General features: G+C 51.7%; 1 protein-coding gene across 1 annotated transcript; it reads right to left on the reverse strand.

Moving 5' to 3' along the window:
* SLC30A2 (solute carrier family 30 member 2) lies at positions 453-6,568 on the reverse strand. Its single transcript, NM_001139475.1, is given in 9 exon segments — positions 453-801; positions 1,279-1,405; positions 1,408-1,412; positions 2,814-2,919; positions 3,668-3,866; positions 4,459-4,612; positions 5,506-5,652; positions 6,222-6,326; positions 6,329-6,568. Coding segments are annotated over 9 exon segments (1,041 nt in total). The 5' UTR covers positions 6,381-6,568; the 3' UTR covers positions 453-655.

The following is a 14,001-nucleotide window of genomic DNA, read 5'->3' on the forward strand; positions in this document are numbered from 1 at the left end:
CTTACAAACTTGGAAGCCCCCTCCGTCCAGGAAAAGAAAGATTTAGCTCACAGCTGAAGTGACTAAGGCACAGGTTAGCCTTAGATGCCCTCTGGCTCCTCATCTCGGGGACAGGGGTGGGCGGGGGTGACCTGTATAGCTGTGCAGCGTCCTCCCAGCTCCCCAACCCCCCACTGGCCTCCTTAAACCGTATTGCTAGAGGCACAGGGAAGGGGCTTTGTTCCAGAGCTTCCTTACAGGTTCCCAAGGCAAAAGGCCAGGCAGACTGAAAATGGGAAATGAGGTGGGTAGGTGAGGGGACACTGACCCCTCACTATGCTTCACTGCCTTTCCAGAGGCTGCTGGTAGGCCAGCATGGGCTGAGGATGCGGCCCAGACTCTGCCCTGCCAGGAGCTGAGGGTGCCGGGTCACACTAGTTCTACACCTGCCGAGTTCCCATCCTGGGGCTGGCTGTAGGCAGTTATGGGAGGCAGAGGAAGAGCCCATTCCTGGAGCGGGACAAGGCTCCTCCACCCTGAACGTGGAGTGGCGATCAGGAGAGGCACCCGGTTTATAACAGAGTCAGGCTAGGCGGAGTCCTGGCTCAGCCTGGGGGACACTCTGTCCGGCCATCTGCAGGCCTGTCCATGCTCCAGGTGGTGCCTGGCCAGGCGGTCAGGCCGAGGGGCCCTGGCATGACTGACAGTCCTTCATGTCCTCAGAGTAGTCCTCGATCTGGATGGTCACAGTGTGGAAGTGGAACTTCCCCTGCAGGCAGGCACTGGCTGCCTTCAGCACAGCCTGGGCATCTGTGTTCCGAGCTGGGGGCCAAGAGGACACACAGCGGGAGGCAGCAGAAAAACGTTATTCACCGGTGGGCCCTTAGGAATGATTAGGAGCCCAAGTCTCATATCCTACCCCTTAGCAGAACAAGATGGGGAAGCACGGACATCAAGAAACCTTTAGACTCACTCCAGGCCACCCTCTGGTTTCCATACCTGGCACAACCCTTAAAGAGCAGGAAAAGCGTTGGCTTTAAGGCTAGGAAGCCCCTCTGCCTCTTACGAGCTGTAAAAGCCTGGCCAAGTGACTTTACCCCCACCACCACCCTCCGTTTCCTCATCTGTACATTGGACTGTGATGATCAAATGAAATCATGTATGCCAAGTACTCAGCCTAGGGTCAAGTCCAGTGCAGGGGCACTGCAAGCATCTGGGATCATCTGGACCCTTGAGGGATGGCCCCAGCCCACCAGCTGCCTCTCCCCCTCACCCACCCCCAGGATCCCCACCGCTCACCGATGGCAATGTGCACAGACAGGACAGGCTGGGCCACGGTCAGCGCCCAGATATGCAGGTTGTGCAAGGCTTCCACCCCCTCCACCGACAGCAGCAGATCCCGCACAGCTGTGAAGTCCACGCCCTTGGGGTCCCTGAGGACAGCAGGGACAGGGGCTGAAGGAACCAGCTCCCTCCCACCCCCACCGGCTCCTGCTGCTTAAACGTCTTCTCACTCAGACCTCATCGGCCAGCAGACCCGAAGCTGCCCCACCTCCCAAACGGTCCCCATTACATCTCCCTGTCGGAGTTTCCTCTTCACACTTAACGCTGTGGGAAATTATCGTATTTGTTAGTTTCTTGCTGTCTCCCAAGATGGAAACACTATGAGATCAGGACATCTGGCTTACTACCCTCTCCTCAGCGCCTGGAAGAGTGCCTGGGCCCCACAGTATATGCTCAATTAAAAAAAACAAAAAAAACTTTTAATGGAAAGAAGGCAACCTGGGGATCCCTGCACCCCCATGGGGCAGGATTACACTCTTATCTGGGTCAATCACACTCTTGGAGAAAAAGCCCTGACCTGCAGCCAGACACTCCTGCTGACCTCAAACTGAGCCAGATGGACTCTGACCACATAGAGACCTATGACCTTGGAGCACAAGAAAGCTGGGTGAATAAGTGTGAACTCGGGGCAGCCCATTTACCACCACCAAGCACCCCTCAAAGCCCTTCCTTGTTCTCAGGAGGCAGGAGCCACAGAAAGGATGCTCTGGGTGGAGTGGACTCAGTGGTTCTGTCCAACACCGACTGTCTTTTTCTGACCCCTAGTCTGGCCAGCCCTCTGTGCATTGAGAAGCATCATCTTCACCCCCCACAAAGGGAAGGCAAACGGAGACTAAGAAAGCGTATGAGGGAGTTCCCGTCGTGGCGCAGTGGTTAACGAATCCAACTAGGAACCATGAGGTTGCGGGTTCGGTCCCTGCCCTTGCTCAATGGGTTAACGATCCGGCGTTGCCGTGAGCTGTGGTGTAGGTTGCAGACTCGGCTTGGATCCTGTGTTGCTATAGCTCTGGCGTAGGCCAGTGGCTACAGCTCCGATTCGACCCCTCGCCTGGGAACCTCCATATGCCGCGGGAGAGGCCCAAAGAAATAGCAAAAAGACAAAAAAATAAAAAAAAAAAAAAAAAAAGAAAGCATATGAGGAAGGAAGGGCTAGAGTGCCAGATGCTACAGACACCACCCGGAAGTCCCCTAACTAGGCAGGGAGGACACATCCCAGCAGGGAGGAGGCACCCTGGGGACAAGAGGAAAGGAAAGGACGATTCAGGACATTTCCAGGAACAACCACACCCCAGGGCCCTGCTCAGTGCCAAGATCAGCCTGGGACTCTGGGAGGTTCTCCAGCCCATGCCAGGCTCCAGCCCATGGCCCCCCACCAATATGCTGGGCACCCCTCCCAACACACACACACACACACACACACACACACACACACACACACGACTTAGAGCTTGAGAGCCAAGAGCAAAAAAGGAGCCCCAAGCCCAGGTTACCTTCCATCAGCACCACGATCACATCTCTCAGGATGGTCAACGTTGTCCCCAGGACGAGGACAGAGAAGAGGAAGGTGCAGATGGGGTCTATATACTTGTACTCGGGCTACAGGAAAAGGGGAAGGCAGAGCTGGGCCTCACCACCCAACACCTCCGCCTCCCTTCTCCCCTCCCACCCAGCATTAAATCGGGTAGAAGGGCTTTCTCTGCAGGGTGGGCATGAGCCTTGCCCTGGCCCTGCCTCCCAGTTCTCCACCTTTCATTCCATGTCCAGAGGGACAGGCAGGACAGACCACGGTTCAGGATAAGGCACATACCTTCCCACCCCTCCTGGCCCAAGGGGCAGAGGCATGGACAGAGTTAAATGGAATCTACACACCATCGGGTCCAACATCCCCAGCTTATAGATGGAGAAAGAGAGGCTCAGTTAGAGCAACAGACTCACTCTACATTACACAGCTAGCAAGGGGTGGAGCAGACTTCCAACACAATGCCTGGCTCTTTCCACTACACCACACTACCTCTGTGAGATGGGCAAGTCCCGGCTTGGGAAGCACACACAGTCCTGGGTTTGAATCTGGCTCCACAACTTACCAGCTGGGTGATGCTGTGCAAGTCCCTGAGCCTTTCTGAGCTGCAGAAAACACCACCATCTCCCCTTCAGGGTGGGTGTCAAGATCAGAAGTGCTGACACTTAGTGGGTGTTGGGTAAATGGTTCTCTCCCTCTCCCACCCCTTTGTCCAGAGCTGGGAAGGAGCTAGAATCTGGAAAGGGTCCTGTGCAGAGAGGAGCCCCCAGATGAGCTACACTCCTTTCCTCACCCAGCCCACTTCCTCCTGTCCCCAGCTCTGACCTTGAAGTATAAAATGTAGGCAGCCACCAAAACGCCCAAGCTCTGCAAAAAGTCTCCAATCACGTGGATAAAGGCAGCTCGGACGCTGGGATTCTCCTGATGCTGGCTGGCGCTGTCACTGTGCCCATGGTCATGGCCATGCCCATGGCCGTGGCTGTGCCCGTGGCCATGGCCGGACTGGTGAAGGATAAACCCCATTCTATGGAAGTGGAGACAAGTTCAAGGGATTCACTGAGGTAGCAGATAAAGACTTCACTCAGCCAGGCAGAGGCCACCTATTAGGAGTGGCCTCCCCGTGGAGTAAAAATCCCAACCCCCCACCCCCAGACCACATGTTCCCTTTGGCTACATGAGGAGCCTGATTCAAGTGGCCTCAGTCCAGAGTGCCTGCCATCCAATGCCAGGCTGAATCTGGGCACAGAGATGTCCCAGTGCCAAACCTCAGACCAGGAGAGCACACAGGGTTCCTCTAGTTCCTCCCGCCTTTGCACAGATGGTGATGCTGAGGCCTAGAGAGGAAAGTGGCTTGTCCGAGGCCACTGAACAAGGGAGAGAGAAAACCAACAGAGACCCCCATGCTCTGTGCATCCTGCCTCTCAGAGGTGGATTTCAGGCACATCACCTTGAGAAAGGACTCAAATTCTGCCCCTAGGGACACCTGCTCCTGCAAGAACTACACTCGCCCCTCCGCATGGCAGGTATGAAGCCTCTTTGCTTATTCACTGACAGGCAGGTACGTGTGTGACAAGTGGGAGGAGGGAGGACTCACGGGGAACCGAGGCCACACTCACATGATGTTCACGACCACAGCACAGCCCGACGTGATCAGCATGGTGCCCCCCACGATCTCATAGTTCCCGGAGATCAGCCGTTCGACCGCCAGGTACACCAGTACCCCAGTCACGACCCAGATGGACAGCACAGAGAGCAGGGCGCCCAGGATCTCTGAGGAAAAACCCGACCCCCAGGAGCCATCTCAGAGTGCGGTCCTAAGGCTGAGGAGCCCCCTCCCCCTCCCCAAAGTCCAGGCCTGGGTCCGATCAGGCTCTGCTGGAGGTCTGGCTGGTGGGGCTGCACCTTACCCCACTACTCCTACATCTGAGAATGCCCGCACGAGAAGAAACCCAAGAAGTCAGCAGGGTCAGTCCTCTCTATTGAAGCTGACCCATTAAAACAGAAACCTGTTGCCCAGCTGGCAAAGTGAGGCTTCTGAGGAACAGAGGCTGGGCCATCTGCAGCCCAGAGATGAATTTCAGAAGCCTTTGCTGACCTTTCCCTCCTCCCCAGAGTTATATGCAGAGTCAGTGCCACAGTCATTTCTTCTTCTTCTTCTTTTTTTTTTTTTTTGTCTTTTTAGAGCCATACTCATGGCTTATAGAGGTTCACAGGGTAGGGCTCGAAGCAGAGCTACAGCTGCCTGCCTACACCACAGCCACAGCAACACGGGATCTGAGCTGCACCTTCAACCTACACCACAGCTCATGGCAATGCCAGATCCTTGACCCACTGAGCAAGGCCAGGGATGGAACCTGCATCCTCATAGATGCTAGTCAGATTCATTTCTGCTGAGCCACGATGGCAATTCCCACAGTTGTTTATTCTTAAAGTCTGGCCACCTCAGTTCCTAGGAAGGTGGAGTCTCCTTCCATGCAGGGTGGGAGTTCCCAGAGAACAGGGGACCAGGGCTCCCCCATCAGACTGGGAGCTCCCAAAAGCCAGAAGCCAAGGTTGACATTCTCTTCCCCCACCCAAGTTCCACCCACTGCACCCTCCTAAGAATGCATGTCATAATGTATCTCCTCTTCCAATTCCATCCCCAACCTAACCAGGGCCCTCACCAGCTCGCTGCCAGCCGAAATTCATGGTCTTGGTGGCTGGCCGGGAGGACATCCAGAGGGAGAAGAGGCTGATGAGCATGCTGGCAAAGTCAGTAAGCAGGTGGGCTGCATCTGTCATGATCGCCAGGCTATGAGCTAGGTACCCACCTAGAGGGGCAGGGCCAGGAGGATGAAGGGTTCTTATCACCTCCCCTAAAGAGCCAGCTTCCCAGAGTGTGTGTGTACCAGGGAAACCATGAGCTCTGGAGAAAGACATTAGCTATATAACCATGAGCAAGTGACTTACTTTCTCTGAGCCTCAACTTCTACTATCTGGGAAGTGGGATTAGCAAAACCTCTTTAGAGGGTAAATGTGAAAACGGAGTTCAAATTGGACCTAGAAAGCATAGGAGGCACTCGGTAAATGCTCTTTCCTTCTAGGCCTGCAGGTCTTCCCTGACCTACTAGGTGTGTGTGATCTCGGGCAAGTTACTTGACCTTATGGTGCCTCAGTGTCCTCATGTGTGAGATAAAGAGAATGACAGCACCCATATGACAGCACAAGGTTGCTGTGAGGATTACATGGGACAGTGGGCATACAAAGGGCTTAGCATGGTAAACGTTCAATAAATGGGACTACTGGTATTAACAGCATGGGAATACCCAGGAGAAAGGCCTTTTGGATCATTCAGACTATCCATGTGCCCACTTCATTTAATTAGCACCAAAGTCCTTACCAATGACTTCCCCAATCATGAACAACAGGCAGAAGGCAGCGGCCACACAGAGCTGGCGCCAGGCCTGCTTCTTCTTGGGGTCCCAGGGACTGTCAGGGCCCTTCTGGCATGACAATAATGGTTGCTCTTGGCAGCCAGCTCAATGGGCTGCAAGTCCATGTCAGGTGAGGACAGAGGGATCCAGCTAGCCCCATTCTGCCACAGAGATCTGTAAGACCTGTCCAGAGAGAAAGCGAGAGGAGAGACTCAGCTCTGAGATGGGAGCAAGGGGGGGCTGACTCCAGTCTTACCTCTCTTTGGGGCCTTGGAGTTCCCAGGTGCCCATTTGGAAGAAGTGCTAACAATACTCTAAGCTCGACAGACTCTCGGAGGAGTGACCAGAAGCCCCTGTTTGCAGGGGGTGCTGAGGAATGACCAGTCCAGGAGTCTCGGCCCCAGGTGCTCCCTCCTCCTTCCTTCATCCCTCCCAGGGCCTGGAGGAGGCAAAGACCTTGGAAGGTGGCCAAGAGGCTGGGCCGGTCCAGCCGAGCGCGAAGAACAGAGCTTGGGCTCAGGGAGAAGAGAAGATACCGCCTTTCCCGCCCCCACCTTAAGCCCTAGGGGACACTGGGCCTCCCAGGGCCGAGCTGCCCTGGGGCAAAGTGCCGGCCCAGGGGCGGGGGCTCCAGGCACGCACTCCCCACTAACCCTCAGGGGTTAGGATCTGCGCTCAGCCGCGAGGGAGAGATAGTCCCCCAGCCCACGCTCCATTTCCCTTTCCTTCACCCCACCCCTCCCCTCCTCCTTTGTGGTCCCAATTCAAGCCGCCGCCAAAACCATCCACTGCCAGGAGAGCACAAAAGGAGGTGCGTCTGATGCCACTCAGATTTCCGCCCCTCCCCAGGCTCCCGCCTTACCTGGCTCCCAGCCTGGCGTTCAGCAGATGCAGCTTCTCGGTGGCCTCCATGCGGCCCCGCGCGCCCAGCCGCGTGCGCCTTGGAAGCTGCGCGCGGAACGGCCCCGGGGCGCGCACTCACCTGCCGGGAGGGCCCGGCTTGCCGCTCCCGCAGCCCTGCCGCGTGCGCCCCTCGCCCGCAGGCTCCGCCGCGAGTCTGCTCCCGCCTGGGTCGCGCGAGGGAAGCCGAAGGGTCGTCCCGCCACCGCTGTCGCCCCCACAACGCCTGCCGCCGCGCCTAGCGCCCGCTGGCTTTATCCGGGCCCCTCTACCCCGTGTGAAACGGTGCGTCGTGCGCAAAAGCCCGCAGGGAAGGGGGAGGGGGTGGCGGGCCGCAAAGGGCCCCGGCGCTGCCCCCTAGCACCTGTTCCCCTGCGCCTCTGGAGCCCAAGAAGCCCACCTGGCTTGCGACAGAAAGCCTACCTGCCTCTGCTCAGCACTTCTGCTGGTGTTTCTGAGTTAGGACTGGGCTGCGCCCACCTTCCTCCGCGCGGGTCTGGCCAGGTCCCACCGAAGTTTGTAGAAATCCGTTTTGGGTCCCCTGAGACCAGGAATGTGGCTCCTAAACTTTGAATAAGGGTTCCTGAATGCCGAGGTTGTGTCTTTCCCTCAGGAAACCCCAGATCGCTTTCCACCCTCAGGCTCCAGACGCTCGAGGTCCCCCGTGTTCTTCCGCTCAGACTGGGGGCTCCTGGGCGGGGTATGCCTGCGCTCAGTATGGGGCGGTACCCTTCCTTAAGACCAGTCGGTACTGATTGACTCATCCTCACCACTGAAGAAGCGCCAGTTCCTCCCCTCTTGCACGCTCGGATTAGAGTCTGGAGTGGCCGGCTTTATCTCCACCGCTACATGGAGAGTGTCGCGCTTCAGCCGCAGTTGCCATCTGGACAGAACTGACACCACTACCACCACACCATCCTTCCTGCTCTGCCCCGAAGCAGTTCACAAGAGCCCCAGGAAGGTGCCCTGCGAGGGGTTCCGCCGCGGGCAGAAGCCGGCCAGCCCTTGCTGCAGGCTTGGTGCCCCACCCACTTGAAGCTTCGCCCTCCCCCAGGGGCCTCTGTCCTCAGCTCTGACCTCTAATAGGTGCCTTCTAAATAGAGAGAACTTTGGGTTGGCAACCTCCCTAGCCAGTCACTCCTCATCAAGGGCGCTGGGGACCTTGCCTTGGATATGGACCTTCGCAGAGACAAGAGTATAGGGTTCGAGCCCCTGGCCCACAGCAATGAAGACGAGAAGGGGCTCCTTCAGGGTCTCCCGACAGAAGTCATCTTGTTAGAAGATTAAGTGCAAGGAGTGAGGGTGGTAGCGGCATGTCCACCTAGATTGGGTCCCCACGGAGTGCCTGTCCACTCACTGTGGACTGTGTGGAAAACCTTTACCGCAGGCTTCCTGGCTTTCCTGTATAGTCTAAGAACCAGCAGAATGAGCGTTACCTGGAGAAGGTGTAAAATGCAGGTTCCAGATCCTTGCATCAGACCAATTGAATCTCGGTGTGGAGCCTGGCAATGGGCATGTTTACACTTTCCCCAGGGATTTTCTGCACAGTAAATTTTGAGGACCTCTGCATAAACTCTTAGCATCTCAGATATTCACCTGATCTCCTCTAAAATTTTTTTATGACAGATTTCCCTTAAATCAGTACTTTCCCAGGTTAGTTTGTAAGGGTTTGACTGATCAGTTAACATTTGATTTACTGAAAAACTGCTCCACTAGTATTCTATACCTGGCTCAGTCAGAGATTGCCAGGAGGTCCTCGGCGAATGATCTAGCAGTTCATAGACTTCAACAATTTTATTCTAAAAATGTAGATTCCCCTATAAGGCAAAAAATGTTTCCTGTCCTTCCAGTTCTGCAAGGATCAAACTTTTAGCTACTGCAGTCACCCACTGAGGGGAATTCAGGATGGAGAAAAACAGGAGTATTCTTGCTTTGGATATACTAGCCCTTAGGTAGTTAAAATCATGTAACGCAAAATTTCCAATGATCCCAGATTCTTGCATCTTCCCATACATAGCATAAAGTTAAAATCATTAATTTGAAATATTTATTCCTTGTGATTAACCCAGTACATGTTTTTCCCAGCAAAAAAAATGAAAGTTTATGTATACATCTTAGTTCCTCTTTTACTTCTTCAGAGCCTTTCCTCAGAACTATCTGAAAGGCTGTTTCTGGGACTGTAGCCCTCAGAATAAAACTTAACTCACAAATTTTTTGTTGTGCATTTTTATTTGTCAAAACCCACGTTCTGATTCTGTAGGTCTAGGGAGAGGGTCTAGGAATCTATATTTTTAAAACTTGTATGTTTACTATTATGAAGATATTATTTGTTTTTTATGGTATAATGGTTATGATTTTAAAAAGAACATTTAGGAGTTCCTGTTGCGGCTCAGCAGTTAACAAACCCAAGTAGTATCTATGAGGACTAGGGTTCGATTCCTCCCCTCGCTCAGTGTGTTGAAGAATCTGGTGTTGCCATGAGCTGCGGTGTAGATCGCAGACACGACTCAGATCCTGTGTGGCTGTGGCTGTGGTATAAGCTAGCAACTGTAGCTCCGATTGGACCCCTCGCCTGGGAAACTGCATATGCTATGGGGGCAGCCCTAAAAAGAAAAAACAAACAAACAAACAAAAAATTTAAAGTATTGAAAGATTAAAAAAAAAAAAAACTCAAAAAAGAGTTCCTGTTGTGGTCCAGCAGAAATGAATCCAACTAGTATTCACGAGGACGTGGGTTTGATCCCTGGCCCTGCTCAGTGGGGTGAGGATCCTACATTGCTGTTAGCTGTGGTGTAGTCATAGACATGGCTCGGATTCTACATTGCTGCTTTGGTATAGGCGAGCAGGTGCAGCTCCAATTTGACCCCTAGTCTGGGAACTTCCATATACGTGTAGCCCTAAAAAAATAAACTATTAAAGGATAAAAGGACATGACAGCTGGGATTTGGGATTTTCCTTATAATAACCCCAGTAGAGGGAGGGGGTAATGATGGAGAAGAAATGAGTGTGTCAGTAATTGCTGAAACTGAGTGATGAGTGTGGAGAGTGTGTAGTATTGTTATACTATTCCCACTACTTTTCTGTATTTTGAAATTTTCCAGAATTAAAGATTAGGGAAAAGTAAACCTCTGGTAATAATAATGCAGCAGCCTGTGGAACTGTCAATATTCATGGAATAACTTCTTGGAAGCCTGTTTCCTTATAGCATAGTCTTAAAGGAAATTTCTTTTTTTTTTTTTTTTTTTTGTCTTTTTGCTATTTCTTTGGGCCGCTTCCGCGGCATATGGAGGTTCCCAGGCTAGGGGTCCAATCGGAGCTGTAGCCACCGGCCTACGCCAGAGCCACAGCAACACAGGATCTGAGCCGCGTCTGCAACCTACATCACAGCTCACGGCAACGCCAGATCGTTAACCCACTGAGCAAGGGCAGGGACCGAACCCGAAACCTCATGGTTCCTAGTCGGATTCGTTAACCACTGTGCCACGACGGGAACTCCAAGGGGAAATTTCTTTAAGTGTTTTGGTTTGCAAGACCCCTTTGTGTGGCAAAGTAGATCCCCTTATTTGCAGTGAACAGATATCTCCCTGGAATTCAAATTTCTGACTGCAGAGCCTTGACTGCCCACCCTCCTCCCTCTGATTACTGACAAAATAGTAGATGGGTACACTGGGCTCCTATGTGATCAGTAACCTGGAGAAGAAATCTGGAGATAGAATGTGGACAGATTGTAATACTGATTCTTGCGATTTCAAGGCGATGAAAGTTTCTCTCTGGGAGTTCCTGTTGTGGCTTGGCATAAACAAATCTGACTAGCATCCATGAGGACACAGGTTCTATCCCTGGCCTTGCTCAGTGGGTTAAGGATCTGGCGTTGCTGTGAGCTGTGGTGTAGGTCGAAGATATGGCTCAGATCTGGTGTTGCTCTGGCTGTGGTATAGGCTAGCAGCTATAGCTCTGATTAGACCCCTAGCCTGGGAACCTCCATATGCCAAGGGTGCAGCCCTAAAAAAAAAAGACAAAGAAAAAAATAGAGAGAGAGAAAATTTCTCCCTTTCTGGCCTCAAATTCCTTCAGTCTCCTTTAGGAAGATACTTTAGGACTATAAAGAAAAACAAGTGCATGCTTGTCAAAAAAGACAGGACAGTGGCTATGTCCAAGCAGGAGGAGGGAAGCACACAAAGGGCTTCTAGAGGCTGATAATGTTCTTTTTCTTTCTTTCTTTCTTTCTTTCTTTCTTTCTTTCTTTCTTTCTTTCTTTCTGTTATGGCCTCACCAGAAGCATATAGAAGTTCCCAAGCCAGGGATTGAATCCAAGCCTAAGTTTCGACCTATGCCTCAGCTGTAGCCAACACTATGCATCCTTAACCCACTGTGCAGGGCTGGGGATCGAACCTGTGCATCTGTAAAGACCCAAACTGCTGCAGTTGGATCCTTAACCCACTGAGCCACACAATGGGAACTCCGAAATATAGTTGATTTGAGGTGTTTCAGGTGTACAGCAAAGTAATTTTGTAAAATATATAATGTTCTTTTTCTTGACCTGCTCATAGAAGCACAGGATTTCACTATACAATCAATTATTTAACTCTAAAATTGGAGTTCCCGTCGTGGCCCAGTGGTTAACGAATCCGACTAGGAACCATGAGGTTGTGGGTTCGATCCCTGGCCTCGCTTAGTGGGTTAAGGATCTGGCGTTGCCGTGAGCTGTGATGTAGGTCGCAGATGCGGCTTGGATCCCGAGTTGCTATGGTTCTGGCATAGGCCAGCAGCTGCAGCTCCGATTAGACCCCTAGCCTGGGAACCTCCATATGCCTAAAAAGACAAAAAAAAAAAAAAAAAAAAAACCTCTAAAATTAGTTCTGTGCACTTGTGTTTATGTAATATGTCACACATTTTTTTTTCAATTTTAATGCCTCAGAACTTGAGAAAGGACTGGAAATGAAAGCAAGCAAAAATCTGATTCCCTAAAATTCAAAGTTAGACAAAAAAAAAAAAAAGAAGAAGAAGAAAAAGAAGGAGTTCCCGTCGTGGTGCAGCAGAAACGAATCCGACCACGAACCATGAGGTTGCAGGTTCAATCCCTGGCCTCGCTCAGTGGGTTAAGAATCCAGCATTGCCGTGAGCTGTGGTGTAGGTCAAAGACACGGCTCGGATCTGCTATTGCTGTGGCTGTGGTGTAGGCCAGCAGCTACAGCTCCAATTAGACCCCTAGCCTGGTAACCTCCATATGCCTTGGGTGCGGCCCTAAAAAAAGACAAAAAACAAACAAAAAATTTGAAGTTAGAGACTAAGTTAGTCTTGGAAAAACTCCCAGAAGTGAAAATGGGTAGAGGTATGAGGGTTTAAACACTTCCATAAAGTGAATTCCACAGAATGCTAGTTCTGGAGGATGTCAACTGAATGAATAAGTTGGGAAGTGCTGGGTTATTCAATCCACCCAAAAATATTAAGAGCTTTAAGGATCAGGCAGTATTCCAAACGCCATGAACTTGATGGAGCAGTAATTTGTCTCAAGTTAAACAGCTTTCTTTCTGGCAGAACTGCTCAGAGCTCTTAAGTTGCTACTGAGTTCTGAATGGCCAAAATGTGGGACAGGATTTTTCTGATGGCCTAGTGGTTAAGGATCTGGTGTTTTCATTGCTGTGGCTCAGGTTCAATCCCTGGTCCAAGATCTTCCACATGCCGCAAGCACCACCAAAAAAAAAAAAAAAAAAAAAAAAAAAGAGTGGGACAGACTCTGCCTGTTCCTCAAATTTCTAAATCCAAGGTGTCCCAGACCCAATTAACATGGCACCTCAGGTTCACTCAGCTGCACTGCTATCCCAGCCCCTCATCCCCTTGTTCATGGAGAGGCTGAATGCTACTTCAGCTGTGGTCATCACCTCATCCCCTAGCATTCGTGGCTGTCGTGGCCTTTACTGGAGTGAATCTGGGCTCTAGCAGAGCCTCTGTAGGCAGCTCCAGTGTGCCCAGTGTAACCCCTAACAGGCTGTTTCTGGGGCTTTTTTTCCCCCATTTTTGTTATGCAAGTGCCTGAACTTAAGCTTTGATGATCCGTTTCAAAAGAGGCATCCACTTTATCTCTAATAAACACTTTGCCAGACACACCACCAGATAAAGAACCAGGCCGCCTCTCCCCACTGAGGATCCTTTGTTTTAGAGATCTTAGCTGATTTTGCTAACTGACCATTTGGGCCACTCGGCTTTTTCTCTCTTCCCCACTTTAAATTCTTGCTCTTATGTTTTAAATTCAGTGAAATTTTGAAACCCTATGCCTCCACCCTGGACCCCAATAAAAGCAGAACCCCAGGCCTATGCTTTCTCCCTCCCTCTCTCCACCCTCGAACTCATTACATGGCCCCAGGGATGCTATGTAATTTCTAGATCTTATAAGTAATAAACCCTTCCTTTTTCAAAGTTTTCTTAATGGTTAGTACTGAAGGGCTTCTTGAAATCAAAATAAGAACTGCAAGGGCAGGTCCAACCACAACGTGGGTTATTGATAAGCCAAGACCGAAGCACAACACACAACACACACCCAACCCCACTGGACCCCTGGAGGCGCTGCTGCGCCCACCACCTGCAGAGTCAGCTGACAGGTGCCTTCCAGCTTCCCCTGCAGCTGCCCCAGGCAAAGGCCAGTTAATGCAATGGAAGAGCAAAGACCTAAATCCTGAGAGATGGGAGGTGCAGGGTGCTGGCTGACAAGTCTCTCCCTTCTTCCCCCTGATGAGCTGTTGAGGCACCCTGTTCTTTATGACCTGCTAGAAGCATCTGCTGTGGCTGAGCAAGCAGCAGGGGCTCTTAGAGAAGCTGTGGCCGGCTCTGTAACATGATACATTTTAT

Source organism: Sus scrofa, chromosome 6 (genome assembly GCF_000003025.6).
Source record: "Sus scrofa isolate TJ Tabasco breed Duroc chromosome 6, Sscrofa11.1, whole genome shotgun sequence".
Lineage (NCBI taxonomy): Eukaryota > Metazoa > Chordata > Mammalia > Artiodactyla > Suidae > Sus > Sus scrofa.